This window comes from Schistosoma mansoni (assembly GCF_000237925.1).
Source record: "Schistosoma mansoni, WGS project CABG00000000 data, supercontig 0223, strain Puerto Rico, whole genome shotgun sequence".
NCBI lineage: Eukaryota > Metazoa > Platyhelminthes > Trematoda > Strigeidida > Schistosomatidae > Schistosoma > Schistosoma mansoni.
The window spans coordinates 86,557-108,470 of record NW_017386089.1 but is presented as its reverse complement, the minus strand read 5'-3'; the positions used below and the strand labels follow the sequence as shown (position 1 = coordinate 108,470).

Genomic DNA, 21,914 nt, shown 5'->3' with positions numbered 1-21,914 from the left:
AGAAAAGAAACTATATGATTTATTTTAAGTAACTCTCGTCTTACTTAAAGCGAATAGTTTCATGATATTTGAACTCCTAGTTGATGTTATATATTAGGTGGGAATATATAAAAGATAGGTTGTATATAAGGATATAGTATAGGAAGGAAAAAAGTTATGAAGCAATTTTAATCTTAAGGTTTAAGGGAAGACAGGGATTGTATACACCTACGCCATCGTGATCGATTCTGAGCCATGTTACCCAGAGTCTCCAACCAATGGGTACGATAGTCACGCGGACCCCAACCAGGTAGTCTGCATCTGCCAACATGGCTCAGACTAGAAGTTAGTGACTTCAAGCACTGATGCCACGTTTTGGTTTGACCACCTCTAAATCTCTTCCAACCATCCCCTACACTAGTCAGCATTGTGCGTCGTGATATTCGGTGTTCAGGCATACGTAACACGTGGCCTAACCATCTCAGTCGATGAAGATTCATAATCTCATCAACTGATTCACCATCATTCCCCAATACCCTGCGTCTAACCTCACTATTACTTGCCTGGTGATCTCAGCAGATGCGAGCAATATTTCTAAGGCGTCTGTGGTCAAATACTAGTAACTTACGAGTATCTTCTACTCTTAATAGCCATGTTTCACAGTCATAAAGTAGGACAGAGCGAACTGCTGCGCAGTATACTCGTCTCTTAGTTGATAGACGGACATCACGTTTTCGCCATAGGTGACGTAAGTTGGCAAAAGCCAAACGAGCTTTTTGAATCCGTGCTGAGATTTCGCCAGACATTAACTGATTACGGCTGGTCAGGCTTCCAAGATAAATGAAGTTGTCGACGCGTTCGACTACTTCACTCCCTATCCTTAGTTCAGGTGTTGATGCAGACCAGCCCTGAAGCGATAATTTGCATTTAGAGGGGGAGAAACGCATCCAAAACTTTCTGACATTGTTGCTTAGTGTTACGAAAACACTCTGCATTTTATCAGCGTCTTCATCAAACAGCACTATGTCATCTGCGTATTCTAAGTCGATAAGTGGACCTCCTGGTAGGAAATCAATTCCTGAAAATTCAGTCGACGAGAACGTTATTTCCAGCGGTAGGTCTGTGATGAAGTTGAACAGAAATAGAGATTGTGGACAGTCTGGCCGTACACCACTTGAGGTTGCGAAGTCAAATTACAGTTCGCCATAATCTCTGACTCGACTGGTAGTGTTTGAGTAAAGAGACTGAACAAGGTTTATGTACTTCTGAGGTACACCTTTCAATGACAGACATTGCCATAGAAGCTCTCGGTCTTCAGAGTCAAATGCTGCTTTTATGTTAAGAAAAACCACAAATATCGGGCGTCGATAAGGATGTCTATGTTCTAAAATCTGATGAATATGTGGTGGATGAAGCCACGACCAGGTCTGAAGCCAAACTGGTTTTCTCGTATTTTCTGTTCACGAGTCTTTATGAGACGCTATATTAGTCAAACTGGTCCCTCTGTGTTTATTACAGGATGATTTTGATCCTTTCTTATATATTGGGACGATCAGCGATTCTGACCAGTCGGATGGGATTTCGTCCAAATACTAGATGCTTAAAATAGTACTGGACATCACAACACTGTATATATATGTGAAAATAAACAAAAACTAATTTCATTATGCAAGTATAGTAGGATAAAATCCTGTTACTTGAGTCAAAGCATGGAAAAATTAAACAGTAGACACAGGAAACAGAATTGAAGATGTAAACGGTAACCGACTAAAATAACTTGAAAACATGTATTTTCTAACTAGTCAATATCTATCTATCTATCTATCTATCTATCTATCTATCTATCTATCTATCTATCTATCTATCTATCTATCTATCTATCTATCTATCTATCTATCTATCTATCTATCTATCTATCTATCTATCTATCTATCTATCTATCTATCTATCTATCTATCTATCTATCTATCTATCTATCTATCTATCTATCTATCTATCTATCTATCTATCTATCTATCTATCTATCTATCTATCTATCTATCTATCTATCTATCTATCTATCTATCTATCTATCTATCTATCTATCTATCTATCTATCTATCTATCTATCTATCTATCTATCTATCTATCTATCTATCTATCTATCTATCTATCTATCTATCTATCTATCTATCTATCTATCTATCTATCTATCTATCTATCTATCTATATATATATATATATATCTATCTATCTATCTATCTATCTATCTATATATATATATATATATATATATATATATATATATACTCTCGGGACTTTACGTTCATTAACGAAGGACCTCATATTTGTGAACCTGTATCACTGTATCTGGTAAAAAAAATGCGGTATGGAAATTCACAAAGAGAACCAACTTTTCTCATTAAGCAAATAGTAAAACGTCTTTCTAAGTTTTATTTCAACTTTCCCACAATCTATTGAAATCCATAAATCATTTGTTTAATATAAGCTAGTATGATTAATATGAATGGATTAGACCTATTTGTCCAAACATATGTACATTTATCCTCTTTGTTTGTCTTGTCCAGTAATAAGATCGTTTCATTCTTGACTAAATTGGTTGTTTCAATTATATATCATGAATTCTTTTGATCTCATTCTTTGTATTTCTTTCTTTTCTTATAAAGAAATTGCTATTATTAGTAATATCATAATAATATCGATTTAATATTTCTACTATTTCGCATAATTTTACATGATATTTGTTTAGAATTCACCTCTCTTCATAGTGAAATTTTCTCATTACTTCTTGGATGAATTTTGTCAGTTGTACTCCAAGTGATTTATAATATATATTGATAACATAAACGACGCCGAATACAAATGACCATCATTGAAGCTTGGAACAACTGGAAGACAGTTTTCTTCTAGTATGGAACTCCAGTGGATCGAGGATGCTCACAGCTGACGAGTCCCATACTAGGACAAAACGGCTGTTCAGTGATTTCATGCTTTCAATGGCGGTCTAGCTTAGATCGACTCATGAGTTCAACTATTAGGATTGCTACAATATCTACAAACCCCAACTGTGTAAAATAAATTAAAGCTATGGTATATCTGATTTATACAAAGGATCATAATATACATTTTCTTGATATCACAAAAATAGGATCTGAAGTTGGAGTTATTCAAAGCAGTCTATACCGTTTAAAGATCCACACAGTGTGTTAAATGAATCTATGTTTTTCAGTATAGGATTATGAGATTGTTGAATTTCATCGAAATTACAGACCGATGAAAAGTTAGGTGACCATAGGAATGCTGGGAACAGTAAACGGTCGTTTCGTTCAAGTATGGGACCTCTCAGCAGAGCCTATCTTCGACCGATCGAGAGAGAGTCGAACCTAGGACCTTCGGTCACATGTACAAGAGCTCGACCTCTAAACCATTGAGTTGAGGTTTTTTAGTGTACAAGTCTAACTCCAATCAACACTTGTCTTCAAAGTTCCTGGGTTCGATTTTCATTCGTGGATTAATGAATGGGCACTGTTAGGATGTTCCACATTAGGACGAAGTGGCCGTTCAGTGTTATCGGATTTTCAATGGTTGCCTAACTTTGACCGGTCCATGATTAAAATGAAAATAGTTATTTTTCTTTGTAAAAGGGTCAAAATTTGACTAGAAAGTTTATTGAGGCTTGTTATATCTGTGGCCGAGTGGATTATTAGTTGAGGGGTGAGGTGATGAGACCGTCAATTAGAGAGCAGCGAATTATCGACTGGAGCAGTGATTCGAAACCCGAACGAGCAGACTAGAGTGCTAACCGATCCTGCGATCTGCCTAACCCAGCCAGTTGAGTCCAGAACACAAATAACAGCCTCGGTAATATGAATCATTATTCACAAGCATACTGGGTTTATATACTAACCAAACAGACCACATGTACCAAAAAATAGATAAATAACATTTGTACAATAATTGGCCAATGTGGCTATGGATAGGGGGAAAGTAATCAATAACAATAGTTCAAAGGTCAAAACAAAGGTTATGGTAAGAGGAACACGAATACAATTAGGTCAGTTATTTAACAACTATACAATAGGAATTAGGCATATTACCTTTGTCCATAAATATACCTCAGATTTACCATTCATGATTCACCAGGGGATATAACACCTCCCCTTTTTGAGAAATCCGGAGTTGATATCCGGATTTTAAATTTCTCGAATTCCCCCTCCCCCACGAAAGACTGTTGGATCCTCATATAGCCAAGTTACTATTAATTCGATATGTTTGTCATGTTTGACACATTTAACAGGGAATCCATTAGAACTGACGAGATGATGAGGATCGACGACATTTGATTTGAGGTCACTAGCGTTTGATTCTTGTGAAACAGGTTGCTTAAATTTTTTTTGAACCTCATTGGCAGATAATGGATCATTTGGCACCACTGTATCCACTATACTGCTCGATTTGTTTCCCGTTTCTTCGTGGGCGGGTACTGCAGCAATTTCATGAGCATTTGACATGGCATCATGTTGCTGAGAGCATATAGTCCTGATAAACTATTGATATACTTGATGCTTTTACGAGTTCACTTTACTCGATAAACGGAAAGGTCAAAGACACAGTGACACGATAGGCTATTCTAATCCGTTGTCCCCGGCCATGCTAACTAGATCAAGAAGTCTTGATGAGGCGTAGAGAATGTATTCTACAAGCGCCCAGAAAATACGAGGTCACTAAACACACAAATCAAGCTTATTTATACAATGATAGAAACTCCCTTGAGGGAACCACAAAAGAGCGTACTAAAAAATCCGTCAACCAATGACAGTCAAGGATTTCCGAGTGGAAGATGTGAGCTGTAGGTCAGCTAAGCGCCTTTTGACGCGAAAACATAAAATTCCAATTTTCAGAATAAAATTGATGACGGTGAAAAAAACAAATATATCAACTGCTATTATATCGCAATAAATTATGACAATCCAGTTTATCGATGTACTTCACGTTAAAGTCAATATCTTTCTATTTCGGGAAAGCAATCTCTACTGAGCAAAATGTTATTGTTCTACACTTACCTATCATGAATTGAATTAACGTAGAGATTTACAAACCATGCTAATGAGTATTGATACATTGGATCAATATTAGGTAGATCTGTTAATGAAAAGAAGAGTACAGCAGAATGTTTAGCGATTGGTGAATAATCCATTCTCGCACTATCAATCTTCTTTTGGGTTTCTTCAGCAACCTATTAATTAAAAGAAAAGGAGAATGACTAAAGTACATTAGTAACAGGGTATATAGGCATTCGTGTCTAAAGTAGTGTCATTTCTACTCGCCAGTCATTCATGACCAACATAAAGCCTTGTACAAACGTGGACTGACTCAAGTTCCCAGGCCACAATAGTATGATGCGATAAAATTAAGAAAGAACGAACAATGGAAATATGATGCAAAAGGCTGAACAGAAACATGTTTGAAGAAATAAACAAACTCGGGATTTAGAAAAGGATTATAAATAATGCAAATGAGTTAGTGTTATCGGTTTTGAGTTATGTTAGCCAGTGCATCCAACCACTGACAGCGGTCATCATGCATATTTCATCCAAGTAGTCTGGGTTTATCAACATGTCTCAGAATAAGTCAGCGACTTCATTGACTAGTCCAACGTATCGGTTCAACCATACCCAACTTTCAACCTGATCGTACACCAGGGAAAATCGTCCACCAAGGAAGGATGTGTGTCACATTTTCTCACCATCTTAATCGGTAAAGATTCATAACCTCAGCAACCGATTTAGTATCTTTAACTGACTGCCAATGCATAATTTGATTGCAGATATAAAAGAGTGTTTATTTTACGAATAAACGTGGTTTTAAATCGAATTTATCGAATTTGTATGTGGATTCTGGCTAAAGAATTTCATGCCCATTCGTCAATTGAAAATTAACAGTAACATAATGGTTACTTATTTAAAAAAGTTTAAAGCACTGGTTTTGCTCAGCATAATTCAAAAGATATAGTTCTGAGGATTTCCTGTCTTCATAGTTTGAAAATTTGTTACGTATAAGCTACTAATGTGACATCATTTTGAAGATATACCTCGGCACAAATTAGTATTAAACAGAATACCATTGGATATCTGGGAAATTCTCATCGGTGCTCATTAACACTCCGATATTAGATTAAATCACAAAAGCGTTCCAATCTGTTGGGGAAAATGAAATATCTGAGACTACTAATTTGTATTCAAGTTGTTCGGTTTTCATACACTATAATGTGGTAAGGTAAAACGTTAAAGCGTTCCATGATATGTGAAAAAATAGTTGTTCAATAATTACTAATATCTAACTGTTCTCCTACTGATATCACTCCGTTAAGAAAGTGTTAACTTGGACGATTTTTCATAAAGCCTTAACTAAACAAGAACATAATGTCATAACTACGTTTATGATTATTTACTAACACTACATTCATGCTAGTTATAAGTAGTGATAATGCGTATAATTATGTTTCACTTACTTTTTGCTTTTTTAAAATATCATCTGAAATTAATTTAGATGAATCAAGTATTTCGATGGCAGCTTCGTTCTCTAAAATATTCCCTTCAGATTCTGATAATGTAGCCAATATCTTGTCTTCAGTTTCTTTTAGCATACGTTTATTATTTGCTGTTGTTACTATTAATTCTTGACGAGCTTCTTCAAGTTCCGGTCTATAGTGAACATTTTTTTAATTTTTAAAATGGCAAAACATTTATAATCTTTAGTTAAAAGAATAATATACCCTGAAATTGTGTGCAAGCTTAATTAGGTCGACAGAAGTCGGTCGATAATTAATAATAATAATAATGATAATAATAAGTGTATACCGAAAAAAATTTCTGGTTAGCGTTTTTTTAGCGAGTTGGTTTTCTACGGGATGGCGTCGCTAACCCCATGCCCAACCCTCCTCCTTTACCCGGGCTTGGGACCGGCAGTATCCCCCGGAGGAGCTACAGGCGTCACAAGACAAGCCCTCACATGGAATCCTGAAGGTTAAAGGATAAGAGGAAGACCAAAGAACACATTACACCGAGAAATGGAGACAGACATGAGAATGAACAAAAACTGAATAGAACTGAAAAGGAAGGCCTAGGGCAGAGTGGATTGGAGAATGCTGGTCGGCGGCCTATGCTCCATTGGGAGTAACAGGCGTAAGTAAGTAAGTAAGTATGCCCTCAAAAAGGACATGATATCTAGATTACCTCATACTGAACATTGAGGATAAACCTTTTATTAAAATGAATTATGAAATATATGCAGGATGCATCATTCCATAATAAAAATTTAACAAGCATACAATCCTCACCAGTATACAAAATATAATCCTAAGAGAGCATAAACAGAAATGATAAAAAGTGTAATTAATGACTTGGTGCATGTATGTATTATTATGCGTTTTGGAATGATAGACGAAACATTTTTGTCACTGAAGAGAAATAAAACAGTTCAAGGAATAAAATGTGGGCGGCCTATATTACTCCGTGAGGGCGAACTAACGCAAGTAACTAAGCAAGTAGAGTAAGTAAGCAAGTCGGTAAGTATGTAAGTGAGTAAGTAGGAAGGTAAGTAGGTAAGTAAGTATGCATGTAAGTAAGTAAGCAAGTAAGTAATATTTTCCTTTATATTCTTACTTACTTCTATAATCATCAATCCTTGAATTACATATCCCAACTGTTACTGCTAATACTAAGCATCAAATCAAATAATTTTTTAGTCCAACTATTAATTTTACAACTGCATATTTGAGTTCCTTATTCCATAACTTTTATTTATATTTGACTCCCTGTCAAATTGTTACTATGGGGTTGTGCAGATTGTTAAGGTTCATACCACCACCATTGAAAATATTTTGTTAACTCTACTATTGTTGATTCCTTTACGAGTTCATTTATTAACTAATATCCGTGAATATTTATCACATTATTCATGCCATCTTCCAACTGTTTTGTTAAGCATTTAAAATTATTTTTATAACTACTGAAGTTTGTGATATTATCTAACAAGCCACCTAGCTGGCATCTTTGATCGCGCGCAAACGCTTGACCTCTAAAGCAACAATCCGGCATTCAACTATCAAACGTTTGTAAGCGAGGCCAAAGGCCTTAGGTTTCATTACCAGATGCGGGGTCGTCAATGCTCATTGTTGAGGAGTCCTATGCCAGGACAAAACGGTTGTCCAAGTTTCCCATAGTACTCTATCTATGATCAATTCACGATTTAAGCTATGAAAGTTCTACAGTCTCCACAAATCTCCCTACATTCATGAAATATTAGTTTGTCAGAGATATTAAAGATGATTAATAGAAAAGTATTCTGCTAGCTATCCTAAAAGACATTTATCAAATGCAAATAAATAAAGCCTAAATAATTATTTCTTTCTAAAAAAATTTACTTTTCTTTAGCGACAACAATACCCAGTAACTGATCTTCTAAACCTTCTAATGTGATCATAAAGTTTAGTAATGAAACTTTCACAGCAATTTCTGGTAAATAATGTGGATTTCTTAATTTAGTTGTGATGTATAGACGAAAGTCTTTTGAATATTCAATGATATTTTCACCTAAACGTATCATATCCACACCACCTTTGAAAGTTAACAAAAACATTATTTGAACAATGATTATTACAATGAAAAAAAAAATCAAAATCGGATTTAAAAATGAATTAGTTATACTTTCTGTTCCATCATATTCTTAAATTCACTTAGTATTGAAGGAAAGATTCAAACAAAACAATACTAAGTGAATTTAAACTTCAACCCATTGCACAAGCAAGTGGCTATCAGGACTCGATAGCTGAGTGGATAACACGATGGCGTTTGAAGCTAATGTTACTGGGTTCGAGTCCCAGAGTGAATATCAGCTCTGAGATGCAGGTACACCCAGCTGACGAGTCCCAAATAGTACGAAACGCGCGTCCTGTATTCCACTGCTAGCCACTATCCATCTTTGCTTATCATATTCTTAGTTTGTCATATTGATGTGAAATGAAATTGAGTTTGTATTGAATAAAGTCAGTTAGGAAGCTTAAGTTGTTTTCAAAGTATGTGCTGCATGAAATGAATTACATTATTAAAATATTGACTCCAGGATACCTCCACTGTTGAGGTTAGCTTATATATAAATAAATTGAAGGATTACTTTAAATCGAACTTATACTTCAAAGTCTTTTTCAAGAACTGTACGTTCAACATATTGATTTTTCGCGTCTTAAGAAGTAAAAATAAATATTAGACCTTTAATAGTCAAATTCATGAGTCGATTAAGGCTAGACCATCATGGGAAACCTCGAAGCACTGGATGGCCGTTTTGTTCTAGCATGGCACTCTCCAGTAGTGCATATCTACGATCCCGCTCGCGGGACTCGGACCCAGGACTTTCGGCGTCGCGCGTGGGTGTTTAATCTTCAGACCACTGAGTCAGCATCCAAAGGTGTTAATTTCTATCTTCAACCAAAATATAAAATAAAGTACATTTTAGAGATTAGTTTCGAAATAGGTACTTGAATATCTTTGGATGTCATTCTCTAATCCAATACTAAACACTGGTCTTCATAGTAAAACAAAAGTAAGTAACGATGAGTTCTTGATTTTATACATTATGATCTCTCTATAAATTCGAATAGCATAAATATATCATATTAATAACAGAATCAGTTTTCCTATGTTTTACGTTTTCTACCATTACCTATACTATTATTACTGTCTTGATTGTCCTGTCAGTTTAATGTTTATGCACCAATATGGTCTGGCAACTCAAACTATTACACATATGTACCAGATTCTACGTTGAACTTGACTGATTGACTGTTAGTTTAAGTACTACCGAAAAACATTTAAGTGTTGTACTTCTTTCCATTTACAAATAAAAAATAACCCGTTAAATATTGGCTAAAAAATTTTCATAAATGATTAAGACTTCACACCAATCCAGGGCTCAAATGGTCATAAGCTTAATGCAACAATTTAAACTTCTGCGTTTGCACTCTCCAGTTGTAGGAAGTTCACTCTACTGTATAATTGACAGGCTCAGATAAAAATTCAGTTACCATCCATGCGGTTCTCAATGTTGCGTTAATCGGTTTAAGCTCATAACATCATCCAAAGACTTAATTATCCTAACAATAATTAGAAAACATAGTTGTTTGTCTTTACACAAAAATAAGTAAATATATCACCTTGTCTAAATGTTTGTTTCAGTAATAGAGGCTCCAAACTTGGATCTAAATCTTCACCAACATTTTCCAATAGTATTGGTGTACCGAATTGAATACCATTTTCTAAATTTCTAATGAAATCGCTATCTGTCAATTTGACAACAGTGATTCCTGTGTCTTTTTCCATATTCTTTATCCATTTATTAGCTTGACCTTGTGGATCAATCATCAGTGGCCTTGTGATTAAAAATTTGAAATATAACACGTCATAAAGTACCTATATCTCCATTTCATACTACTTATCTAAAAAAAGGTTATGTTAGGTTTATTTACAATCTAAAAGACTTCAACAAACATTGAAGATAACATTTATTTTTAATAAATCAATTACCCGCCTCATGATTTCAAGTTTGTATACAAGATTAGATGAATTTATGGAGCTAGTCATCTTTTTCCTATGTCTCTGTCCTCGTAAGGAAAGAAATCGATAGCGTTGTCCTTTCTTAACTGATAGTACGTGAGTATCATATTGAGACAGAGGCTTGTTGATTTTGTACATCATACTTTGAACAATAGACTAAAAGAGAGAGAAATTACGCTTCCTCTATACTATTAAAACCATGAAGAACTTCTTGAGGAGGGCAAGAAAATATGGTTACAAGTTTAAACTAAACTAAAATACTGTCGTCGCATATCTCTGCTAGATAGTACAAGAGTGCATTACCAATTTACATGTACGTACTAAAGCACATACATTGTAAGAACCGAGAGGAGAGTACATGTTCGCGTTTCCCAGTATGTTCCAAAGAACTTGAGGCTGCGAGGTGCAATGGCTCTTATCAGTGCAATAGCTCGGTATTTACATGACACTAGACATACCATTGACATTCCTCAAGACTTCAAAATTATTAGCGGACAAGGAAACACAGCTTCCCTTCGGTTTGTTGAAGGAGTTGCGAGGACAAAAAACTCAAACCTGATTTATGTATCTAAAAAGACATGGTAATAACCTATTACTACCCTTGTAAATCAGTTTTTGGTCATTAGTTTTGTTTTATTAGTGTTTATTTTAGTCGTTTAAAGATCCTCATCATATTAAAAAATTAATATTCTTCGTTGAAATGTTAGTGTTTATTTTGTTATGTGGTCTTCCATTACGAATTCTTATCTTATGCACATTGAAAGCAACCCTTCACTGATACATTTCCATTTATGTAAACTCTTCAAATCCTTCGATAATGTAATAAGAAGACGAAGATTATCAGAACTATGTGATATATTAGCGCAATACATTTAGATCACACATCTACTAGTTAAGAACATTTATATACAAAAAAAGAAGGTCAATTAGACTGGAAATGGGGTAAGAATAGACAAGGATAATAATAAAAATAATTTGAAAACAATTTGTAACCTAATCACTCTGGGTAATAAGCTAATATTACCAGGGTAGGTTTAGGGAGAGAACAGACTGTTTTTGAATACACAAAGGGGTTTTGAATTTTCGTATGGCTTCAATAAACCTTGGTATACACCCTTTTACACTTTTATACAACACCACAAAAGCCGAGTTAAGATCAATCTTATGGTCTATTTCGATTATATGTTTGGCAATAGAGGATGATGGATGTTTATCCTCTACTTTTATTGGGTTATTTGATTCTATTTGTTTCTGCAACCATTTTGGTACATGTTCACACAGCCTAATTTTCAGATCACGATTGCTCCTCCCTATGCATGTGTGACCGCACACATTTAAATCGGTAAACGCAGTGACACAATCGTTTTCATGTCTTTTAGGTTTTGAATTAAGCACGGACCTCGTTCTTTCTTTCATAATGACCTTCGCTGCACAATACATTTTGTTGATGACTGATTTAAGCCTTTGTTTGAATAAAAGGCTATTTCGATAATGCAATGAGAAGACGAAGTTTATCAGAATTATGTGATATATTAGCGCAATACATTTCGAACAATCTGATCACACATATACTTGTTAAGACATTTTTTTATGAAAATTAAAAGGTCAACTAGACAGGTTAAGGTAAGAAAATAAATATCAATAGCGTTGTTTGTATTATTATATATATTTGTATTTTTATGAATAAATGTTCTTAACAAGTAGATGTGTGATCAGATTGTTCGAAATGTATTGCGTTAATATATCACATAGTTCTGATAATCTTATATCACATTATCGAAATTTACCAAAGGGACTAATTGTTTTAAATCTCCAAATCCTGTTCAATTATTACGCAACCCACCTTATCAACTTGTGTAAACACTTCATTACCTCTAAAATTATCATACAATTTATCTCTGAACCTCAATTATTGCATCACTCACCGCTTATGTTTTTTATTCTAACGCCAAATGACCTCCGACCTGTTCATGTATATATATGTATATGTAAATAGTCATTATTGATAGCCTTTGTCATTTCATTTCTTTTGTTCATCTATGTTAGTTGTTTCACACTATATCTTACCTCAATGTAAACTTTGAACATATATTTGATTGTAAGCAGCTGATGAGAAACCATGAAATATAGTGAATTCATATAATTCTGCATCCAAGTTTGTTTTTGCATTATTTAGATAATATGAACTTTTATTTATTTCAATCCTGTACCCATCTTATGAAACATTTTTCATTTCACACTTGAATGCCTCGATCTTAAGTGACATTATTTCAAATAGATTCCAGTGACAAAAAAGCGTGCATTTCACACCTTTAAAATATTTACTTTTAATATAACCTCAAACTGTACATGGTAAGCAGAGATGGATAGTGGCTAGCAGTGGAACACAGGACGCGCGTTTCGTCCTATTCAAGACTCGTCAGATGGATGTACCTGCATCTCAGTGGCCGAGTGTATAACGCGATGGCGCTTGAAGCTATGTTACTGGGTTCGAGTCGCAGAGTGAACATCGACTCTGAGATGCAGGTACATCCAGCTGACGAGTCCCAAATAGTACGAAACGCGCGTCCTGTATTCCACTGCTAGCCACTATACATCTCTGCTTACCATGCTTGTGAATTAAGGCTATATTGATGCAATACGCACAGTATGCACATATGCCAATTAGAGACTGACCAGTTGCAGTCCTAACACATCGATGGGAAGATTCAAACAAAACAATACTAAGTGAATTTTTCACAATCTGTACAGTTTAGGATTTTAAAAAAATTTCCCTTTATATTTTCTAAATTAAGCTTCACAGTGCAGCTAACATCATTCTCTCTTTTTTGTTTTTGCTTATCTTGTCAATTCCTCGTCTCTTTTTTGTTTTGTGCCGTACTATTTTGGGATTAAATATGCATAAATACTGCGTTCCATGTTGTCAATTGCTAGAAGTATTTTAACCTGCCATTAATGGTGATTGAATTACTCATATTACTTTTAAATTTTATGTTCAAAAAAATTAAGAATTGAACCATCTGTTCATAACAGACTTCATAGATTGATTTATCTTGTTCTTCTCTCCATTATATATATGGATTCACTCTAAAAATCTACATTGGTCATAACGAAATTTCAGTGTAACTATGAAATAGCATAATCTCCCATCGACTGTATTATGACTGTCTTCCGTTAGATTGTTGGAATCAGTTAAATTGTCCTATTCTCTCACAATGTAATACTATGAAATACACTTTTTTGATAGTACATTTCTCCATCGCCTAGAAATCTTATGAGTTTATCACACTTACTGTTATCTGAAAGTAAAAGAACTTCATCAAGATTGAGGGCTCTATAAAAAAAAAACAAATGGTTAGAAATATTATTGGGAAGGGAAAGGCAAATAGTGAAATCCATGTCCAAAAGTATTTAGTTTTGAATTTCGAAATATGTCTGTAACGGATGGTGAACAACCTCCACGAGGGGTAACAGGCGTAAGGAAGTAAGTTAAGTAACTATCAGAGTGTTTATGTAAACTTTGGATTTCAGCCACTAACTGCCTGATAGACCTACTATGATCAAGTTGATTTCTGCTGCAGTCTTCTCAAAGATTTTGTGCTTAAAAACAAAATTAATTGTATATCATATTTGGCAGCTTGCGGAATATCGAAAACAACCTACCATCTTCTAGCATTTGCTACAATAACACTATTGTCTATTGAAAAAGCATCACGTGGCAAACCATCGATATTCCATTGTTGAATTTTTACCGGATCACCAAGACATTGAGTTAGTGAAAAAGGTTCAGAACAAGTGATATTTTGTTGTTTACATTGAATAATCCAATTTGAAATACACTCTTCTCTGTAAGTTGATGTAAATGGTCCCAAATAAGCAATTATTCCAGCTGATATCAGTACATCACCAATAAGATTATCATATAATTTTTCAAGATATTCAGCTGCTTGATGCCAACGGTCTTTCTCACCACCTAAACCACCTATCAACTTTGTAGCTCTTTCTAATTTAGTTGCACAGTTTGATACTTCATCTTCCAGGCGTTTTTTCTCGTTTTGGGTAGATTCAAGTTGATTTTGTAAATTTTCTAATTTAGCTTCAACTTCAGCTAGTGCATCTTGTGTCTTTTTTAAACATGCCATATTCTCTGCTAATTCTTCTTCAGCTTCAGCTAATTTAACACGCTTTGGTGCTACAATTTTAGCTACACGATCATATTGTTCCATAGCTAATATCCACTTGCATAAACCTTCAGCAGCTGAACTAGCACGAGCTACTTTGGTTGGGTCAAATTCAGGATTTGTCATGAAATCTTTTCGTATACGTTGCATTATCTAAGAAAATATGAAATAAAACAATTACTGTTATTCATTAACGCTGGTACGAACTAGAAGTTCATGGATAAACTTGACTACTAATAAGAATATCATTAGTTCAATATATAAAACATATACAGATTTAGAAACAGATTTTTAAACAAACTTCAGCACCTCAAAAGAGAACAAACAGCAAACTATTGCAGTTAAATCAAATTACTTAAAATATTGTAAAGGATTTTTGAACCGATATAGATAACAGGAACTCCGTAAGTTCTGACTTGAAAGTAATAAATAGTAAACACGACTAATTGAGATGAAATCCAAAACATAGAATCTCACAATTCATTATCGGTTCGAAAGCGATGTTTATGATAACACAAACACTTATTACGATCTAGAAAATGTATGAATATAACAGTTCCAAAATTAGATATGAGGTAACCTGTAGCTAGATATCCTTGCTACTGAAGTATGTTTAAGATGAGATCATACTTTATATAATAAGGATAGAATCTAGTTCATGTAACCACACACATTATTAGTTGAATATTTTATCTAACTATATATCATATATCCACTTAGAACAATTACATAAATCTTAAATGTTTTCATATCTTACCGTCGGATTGATATTATCTTTGTCATACTCCTTCAATAGATTTAAAAAATTTAAATCACCGAGTAGTTTCTTTGATGGTCCCCAATAATCATTAATCTTTTTACCTGTTCCTGATGGATCATTTATTTTATCTGGTTTAATATCACGCATAACACAAACACCTTCCATGACAAGTTTAACACCAGGTGGGGGATTTTGCATTGATTTCACTATTGTAATATCAGATGGTTTAAGCGTGTCTAATGCAGAAAGAGCTGCTTCTAATGCAGGTTGTGCTTCAGCTAAATCAGCTCGACATTCATCACTTAATGCTTTAGAAGCATCAGCTTTTTGATTGACAATTTCTTCTTCAGCTTTTACTTTAACACGTTGTTCTTCAACCGTCACTGATTCAGTAGCTATAACAGTTAAAAGTTTTTCATTCTCCCGACTTGCTAATACAAGCTGAGGTTGAAGTTCTTCTAGTTTGATTTGCATATCAGCTACTTGTTCTGCAGCGAATGCTAATTTATCTAGGCCATTGACATAGCTGAATTATGGTTATAAAGGTAATTATAAATATCAAAATCAAAACGATTTAAATTATTATCTATACTGAATTATTACAAAAGTGTTATACCATAAAGAATGTACTTATTCCTAAACTGGAGTATTTACTACTTGGTACTCAAACTCATAAAACATTGTGACTAGACTGTCAATAAGCTGAACTGCTGGTAATTTCCCTATAACCATTTCTACATTAAAAAAAATTTGAGTGTAGTACTAATGTAACTGGAACATAAACATTCATGATTTTATGATAAAATTAGTGAGGTGTTTTGCGAAATGGAGGTGACGTCCAACATGATATAAGCTGTTATGGAAGAACGGAATAGTTCTTAAATATGAACAACCCGAAAACCATAGTGACATGAGTTAACAACCTTTATCCCCTATATGAATTGGTTATGACTAGTGACAGTCATCGTCCCTTTCATATTTTCTCAATTTTATATCTAGACTTTTACAATCCACATACTATCTTTTACTATCAAGTACCTTCTCATTATATATATATATATATATATATATATATATATATATATAAATTTTTAATTTAATTTCTTATAATTATTCAAACAGAATTTCACTTTTTCCCACGAATTAATCGTTATAATTATTATCATTTCAATAGACGTTCATTGTTTGTTAAAATGTCACCGATTATCAGTCAGTCAGCTACAATGTGGGATCAGGCACATATATGCATCAGTCTAAGTTGCCATACCTCGTTAGCACAACAAGATGAACACTGAATTAATAGAAGTAGCTAACTCAGTGGTGGTAATATATAGAAGAAAGGTTGTATATAAGAATATGGTATAGGAAGGAAGATAGATATGAAGCAATTTTAATCTCAAGGTTTAAGGGAAGATAAAGGGTGTTTACACCTATGCCATTGTGATCGATTCTGAGTCATGTCACCTAGAGTCTCCGATTACGTATTTATTTACTCCCAACAATGAATTTTCCTACGTCGTTAATAAATGAAATCTTTGAAATAAGAATAGAGAGTTGTAGTCAGAAAGGAGGACATAATATTGATAAAAATCTCAAGGAGTGAGATTCCATTAAAAACCTAACGTTTCACTTGGTAATCTAGTCTAAGAATTTTTAACAAAATATCTAATGTTTTAATATTTATAAGTATTTACAAAAAAGAATATTGAACCAATCAATCAAGATAATTTGTGAATCGGTGATAACATTGAAACAGGCAGCATAACTAAACATAACAACTAGGATATATGAATTGATAGTTGGATTGTTGTGAACGAGATTACAGGGGGGAGACAATCAATGTATGTTAACATTAAATGACAGAGTATCTTGGTAAAATATAAGAACCATACACAAAATACTTCATTTGCTAAACTTCCATCAGTGGTTCTTTACATTCTGTACGATTCGCTAAGTTTATAGTTCCTTCCTATTCCCCTTTCTGTTTTGTTCAATTCAATCATCTTAGCTTTCTGCTGCTATGCATTTCACTTCTGATCGGTGTTACATACTACTTATGCCTGTCGACATAAGTAGCATGCACCACAGGACGACCTTCATAACAAGCCAATGACACATTGTGGACGCATTTAACTGATGTAAAAGTTCATTTTATTAATATATAACGTTGTCTAATTTATTTATTTGTGTGTACTTTATTTCGGTCGTTGTAATGCAATAATTATGGATTAAAAACTTCCAGTCTGATGGTGAATTTATTGAACATAATTGTTCGGTTAAATGTACTTTATCTTTGAGTACTCTATGAGGATCATTAAACTATCTATGTAAGACAAAGTAAAAATTTAGGAAACTATTACGAGGTTAGTAAAAAATTGGACGGCTTTGGAACGAAAAGTAAACTCAATATCTGTTGTATCCTAGTGAAGATTAAAGTACGGGTAACTTCTGGGATCTATTAATCGATTATTATTCTATATATATTCTTATTGTATAACTATTCAGTGATTAGATTATATGTATCTATATTACTCTTATTATAAGCTTCATTTTGACCTAAAAATTATTATTATACGATTGACTGTTCTTAACTTATATTCAGTTTATTAATTACCGTCTCCCATGTTCACAGTCACACTTTGGCTTGATCTTGTGCAAATGTTTTACTGTGATGTGGTCTGTTTGTCTGGTACATAAACCAAGTATGCTTGAAATAGATGATTCACATAGCAGAAGCTGTTATTGGTGTTCTGCACTTAACTGGGAGGACTAGTGAACAAAGGACTAATAAGGACGCTAGGCTGCTCATACCGAACGAACATCATTAGTTTGGCACAGTGCTAAGATTGGATAAGTTTTATTTGTATTAGTGAATAAATCAAATGATAAAAGCCGAACATAGTATCACAACAACATCAAGCTTTCTGAAACGGTTAGGGGGTACATGAAAGATTGGATATTTTAAAACACCGGACTTTTAATGGATCATGAATAATGTTCAAGTTTAAAAAAGAAAAGATAGGTTAGTAGGTATTTCTTCAAGATTTACTGGATAAACCGAGAAAAAATAGATTTATAAAAGCTTAGTCAATAAAATGTGTTTCAAGGATTTTATTGTTAACCACAATATGTAAAAGCAGTCCGAATTGAAGTATCCATTTAAAGGGATTATACCACTAGAGATTAGTCACGAATACCAGCAATATGAAATTACAAAATCCAATACATAAATTATATCACTTACCGCATTTTAGCTTTCATTGTTTCATTTTGTTTTTGAGTCAAAAGTCTTTGAAAACTGTCAATTAATTCTAAATATGAAGTTGGTGTTACATAAGTTTTTCGACCTAAATTCATTAAAAATTTCTCAGCCAATGGTGTAATAGAAGTATGAAAATATTTGAATAAATGTACAGTGGATTCACGAACATGATCTTCTATATCCAAATTTTGAAGTGCTTTATTGGCAACTCGAACTAAACCATCTTCAGGCCAAGACTAGTAAAGTAAATGATTTGATTAAAAAATAGTGAATGAATTCAATTCACTTTATAAAAAGTAAAAGCATATTCGCTCTTTTATTGAATTGACTATGAACTGTAATTACAAAGTGACAGACTCTGAAATTAGTCAACTTTCGAACTTTTTAATACTTGTAATATCAGACACAACGTATAACTTGATAGATGTATACACCAGTTCAATGCGCCACATCATATTAGCACAGGGAGATCAAATCGCTCGGACGAATCCCAGAGTATTGAAGGTGGTAACAGAATTAGTAGTAATGCAATGGAATAGACATCGAAAACGAGATTCAAGAAAATAAAAAGATTACGAGAAGCTTTGAAATTTAGGATCTAAGTGAAAACAATGAGTGGATACAGTTAAACCACTACAAATTATTTCGAACCATGTGGTCTACACTGTTATTATGGCTAAGTCAAATTGTTATTGGCTTCATAAATCAGTGATACTTCTTAGTTTGGGAGCTATTAGTTTTATTCCAACCTACTAACACACCAGACAGTATCGCCCGTCAAGGTAGTGGTGGTTAGGTATATGTAACAAGTACCAACAACCTCAGTTGATGAAGATTTAATATATCTTCAACTGATTCCGATTTTCAACTAATACTCCATCCCTAACCCAGCAACCGTTTATTCGGGGGTCCCGAAATACACGTGCGATGCCGTGAGGCTATATATAATCAAATACCAGTAACCTATGAATATCCCTTATTCTTGGTGACTATGTTTCACAACCACAAAGTAGGAAGGAGTGAGCTTCTGAGCACTAAACTCATCCTACACCACAATTGATGCAGGTTGAAGAAAGTTGATCAAGGTTCCTGAATCTGTATCCAGATTTCTAAGACTCCAGCCTATCAGGACTAATTAAACTCTCAAGATAAGTGCAGCGGTTGATGTGCTCAACCATTGCGTTCCTTATCATTATTTTAAGAGCTGATGCAGGTAAGTTGCGAAGCAACATTTTGAATTTGGAGGGAGAGAACTGCATCTCAAACACGCTTGCATTGTTACTTCAGATGGTCAGGAGATTGCATTCAGTAAGGATCTTCACCAAACAGAACTACACCATCTGGGTATTCTAAGTCAACAGGTGAATCTCCTGATAGAAGACCAACCCATGAAAAGCCAGACTATGGGAGCGTTCTCTCTAAAAGGATGCCAAGGACTACGTTAAATAAAAATGGAGGAAACAGAAAATCTTGACGAAAACCACTTGAGATTTTCAATCTTGATGACACTTCACCATAAGCTCTGACTCGGCCAGTAGTGTTTGAATGGATAGCCTGTACAAGCTTGATGCACGTTTTGGTACACCTTTCAATGATAGACACCCCCATAGAACCTTATGATCAAAAGAGTTGAATGTTCCCTTAAGGTCAAGGAACACAACTATAATCGAACTTTGTAAAATATGTTCATGTCTCACCACCTAACAAAGGGTAAATACTTGGGCTACACAAATTCAAAGGATAAGTAGGTTTGAAGAATCTAGTTGTGAATGATTTATTCAGGATACACTGTCAGAGCTGAAAAACACAGGAGTATAATAGAAGCTGTGTAATTATGATGTAACTCCATTAGTAATTATGTGGTTATCGATCATTCATTCTTTATACATAGACGTTCCACTCAACCACTCCAAAAACATGGACTGGATTCACTGATAAAATATTTCTTTTTAACAACTAGTTCTCATCAATTTCATTCTCTTTCCGTGTGGCATTAGTGCAGACGATTCTTCATTTTCTGGCCTGTTGATGTTTATGGCAAGTAGGTTTTTTTGCTTATTGCTTACTTACTTACATACTCCTGTTACCCCTCGTGGAGGAGTATAGGTCATCCACCATCACTCTCCATCCAACTCTGTCCTGGTCAATCCTTTCCAGTTCTTTTCAGTTATTATCCATTCTTTACATGTCTGCTTCCAATACTTGGCACAGTATGTTCTTTGGCCTTCCTCTTTTCCGTTTTCCTTCAGGATTCCAAGTTAGGGCCTGCCTCGTGGTGCATTTTCGTGGTTTTCGTAATGTATGTCCTATCCCTTTCCACTGTCTCTTTTTAACTTCCTCTTCAGCTGGAAGCTGGTTTGTCATCTCCCACAGTAGACTGTTGCTGATGACGCCCAGTCAACGAATATTGAGTATCTTGCATAAACAACTGTTTATAAATAGTTGTATCTTTTTGATGATGGTCGTAGTAGTTCTCCACGTTTAAGCTCAGTACGGTAGGACTGTTTTGGCGTTCATAATGAATATTCTCACTATGATATTGGTTGACAGTTGTTTTGAGTTCTCTGCTTACACGTACCATCATTTCATGAGTCTCTGTCTCACCACAGGGTTATTAAGTTACTGAAATGAAGATTTGTTAGAACAATACCAACCTAGTTTATTACATACTGACTAACTACCTTACAATAACGGTAAATAATTGACCAATAAGCAAATATATTAGGTAAACAAATATGAATTAACTAACCTGAAACCAATCAATGGTGCAGCAGTTAATTAAAGCGGGGAATTGTCTTAAACGATTTCTAAATGCTTCCCCTATAGGTGAAAAAGCCATAACTACATGCAATTTTTCTCGACATCTATCCACAAACAAAGCATACAGTGCCAAAGGCGATAGATCAACCGATTTATTTCCACCTGATGCTGCAAGAGAACTTTGTATGATATCCATCAATTCAGCTTTTTCTTCAGAACTATAAAGATTTGGAACTTCACCAGAATTAAGTAAACTATCTACATCTTCTAAGAAAGTTTCTTCTTTGATTTGACTGTCAGTCATTAGGAAGACAGTATTTTTACCCTCTGCTCCAGCCTGTCGTAGTAAAGTCTAATTTTAG

At 34.3% G+C, this 21,914-nt stretch overlaps 1 protein-coding gene and 1 non-coding gene across 2 annotated transcripts in view; one reads left to right on the top strand and one right to left on the bottom strand.

The window, feature by feature from the left end:
- Smp_159840 (dynein heavy chain, putative) overlaps positions 1-21,914 on the bottom strand; it is a gene marked incomplete at its 5' end in the record, with an annotated part of 101,258 nt that overhangs the window by 28,564 nt on the left and 50,780 nt on the right. The window contains 8 exons of the mRNA XM_018791954.1: positions 5,043-5,215; positions 6,482-6,683; positions 8,405-8,597; positions 10,190-10,404; positions 14,253-14,884; positions 15,528-16,056; positions 18,775-19,028; positions 21,542-21,904. Of these exons, the coding sequence (XP_018647275.1) occupies positions 5,043-5,215; positions 6,482-6,683; positions 8,405-8,597; positions 10,190-10,404; positions 14,253-14,884; positions 15,528-16,056; positions 18,775-19,028; positions 21,542-21,904 (2,561 nt within the window). The remainder of the gene's footprint in view (positions 1-5,042; positions 5,216-6,481; positions 6,684-8,404; positions 8,598-10,189; positions 10,405-14,252; positions 14,885-15,527; positions 16,057-18,774; positions 19,029-21,541; positions 21,905-21,914) is intronic.
- Positions 13,027-13,097, top strand: Smp_tRNA_01678_Pseudo_TTG.1.1. Its single transcript has one exon. It is a non-coding gene (tRNA).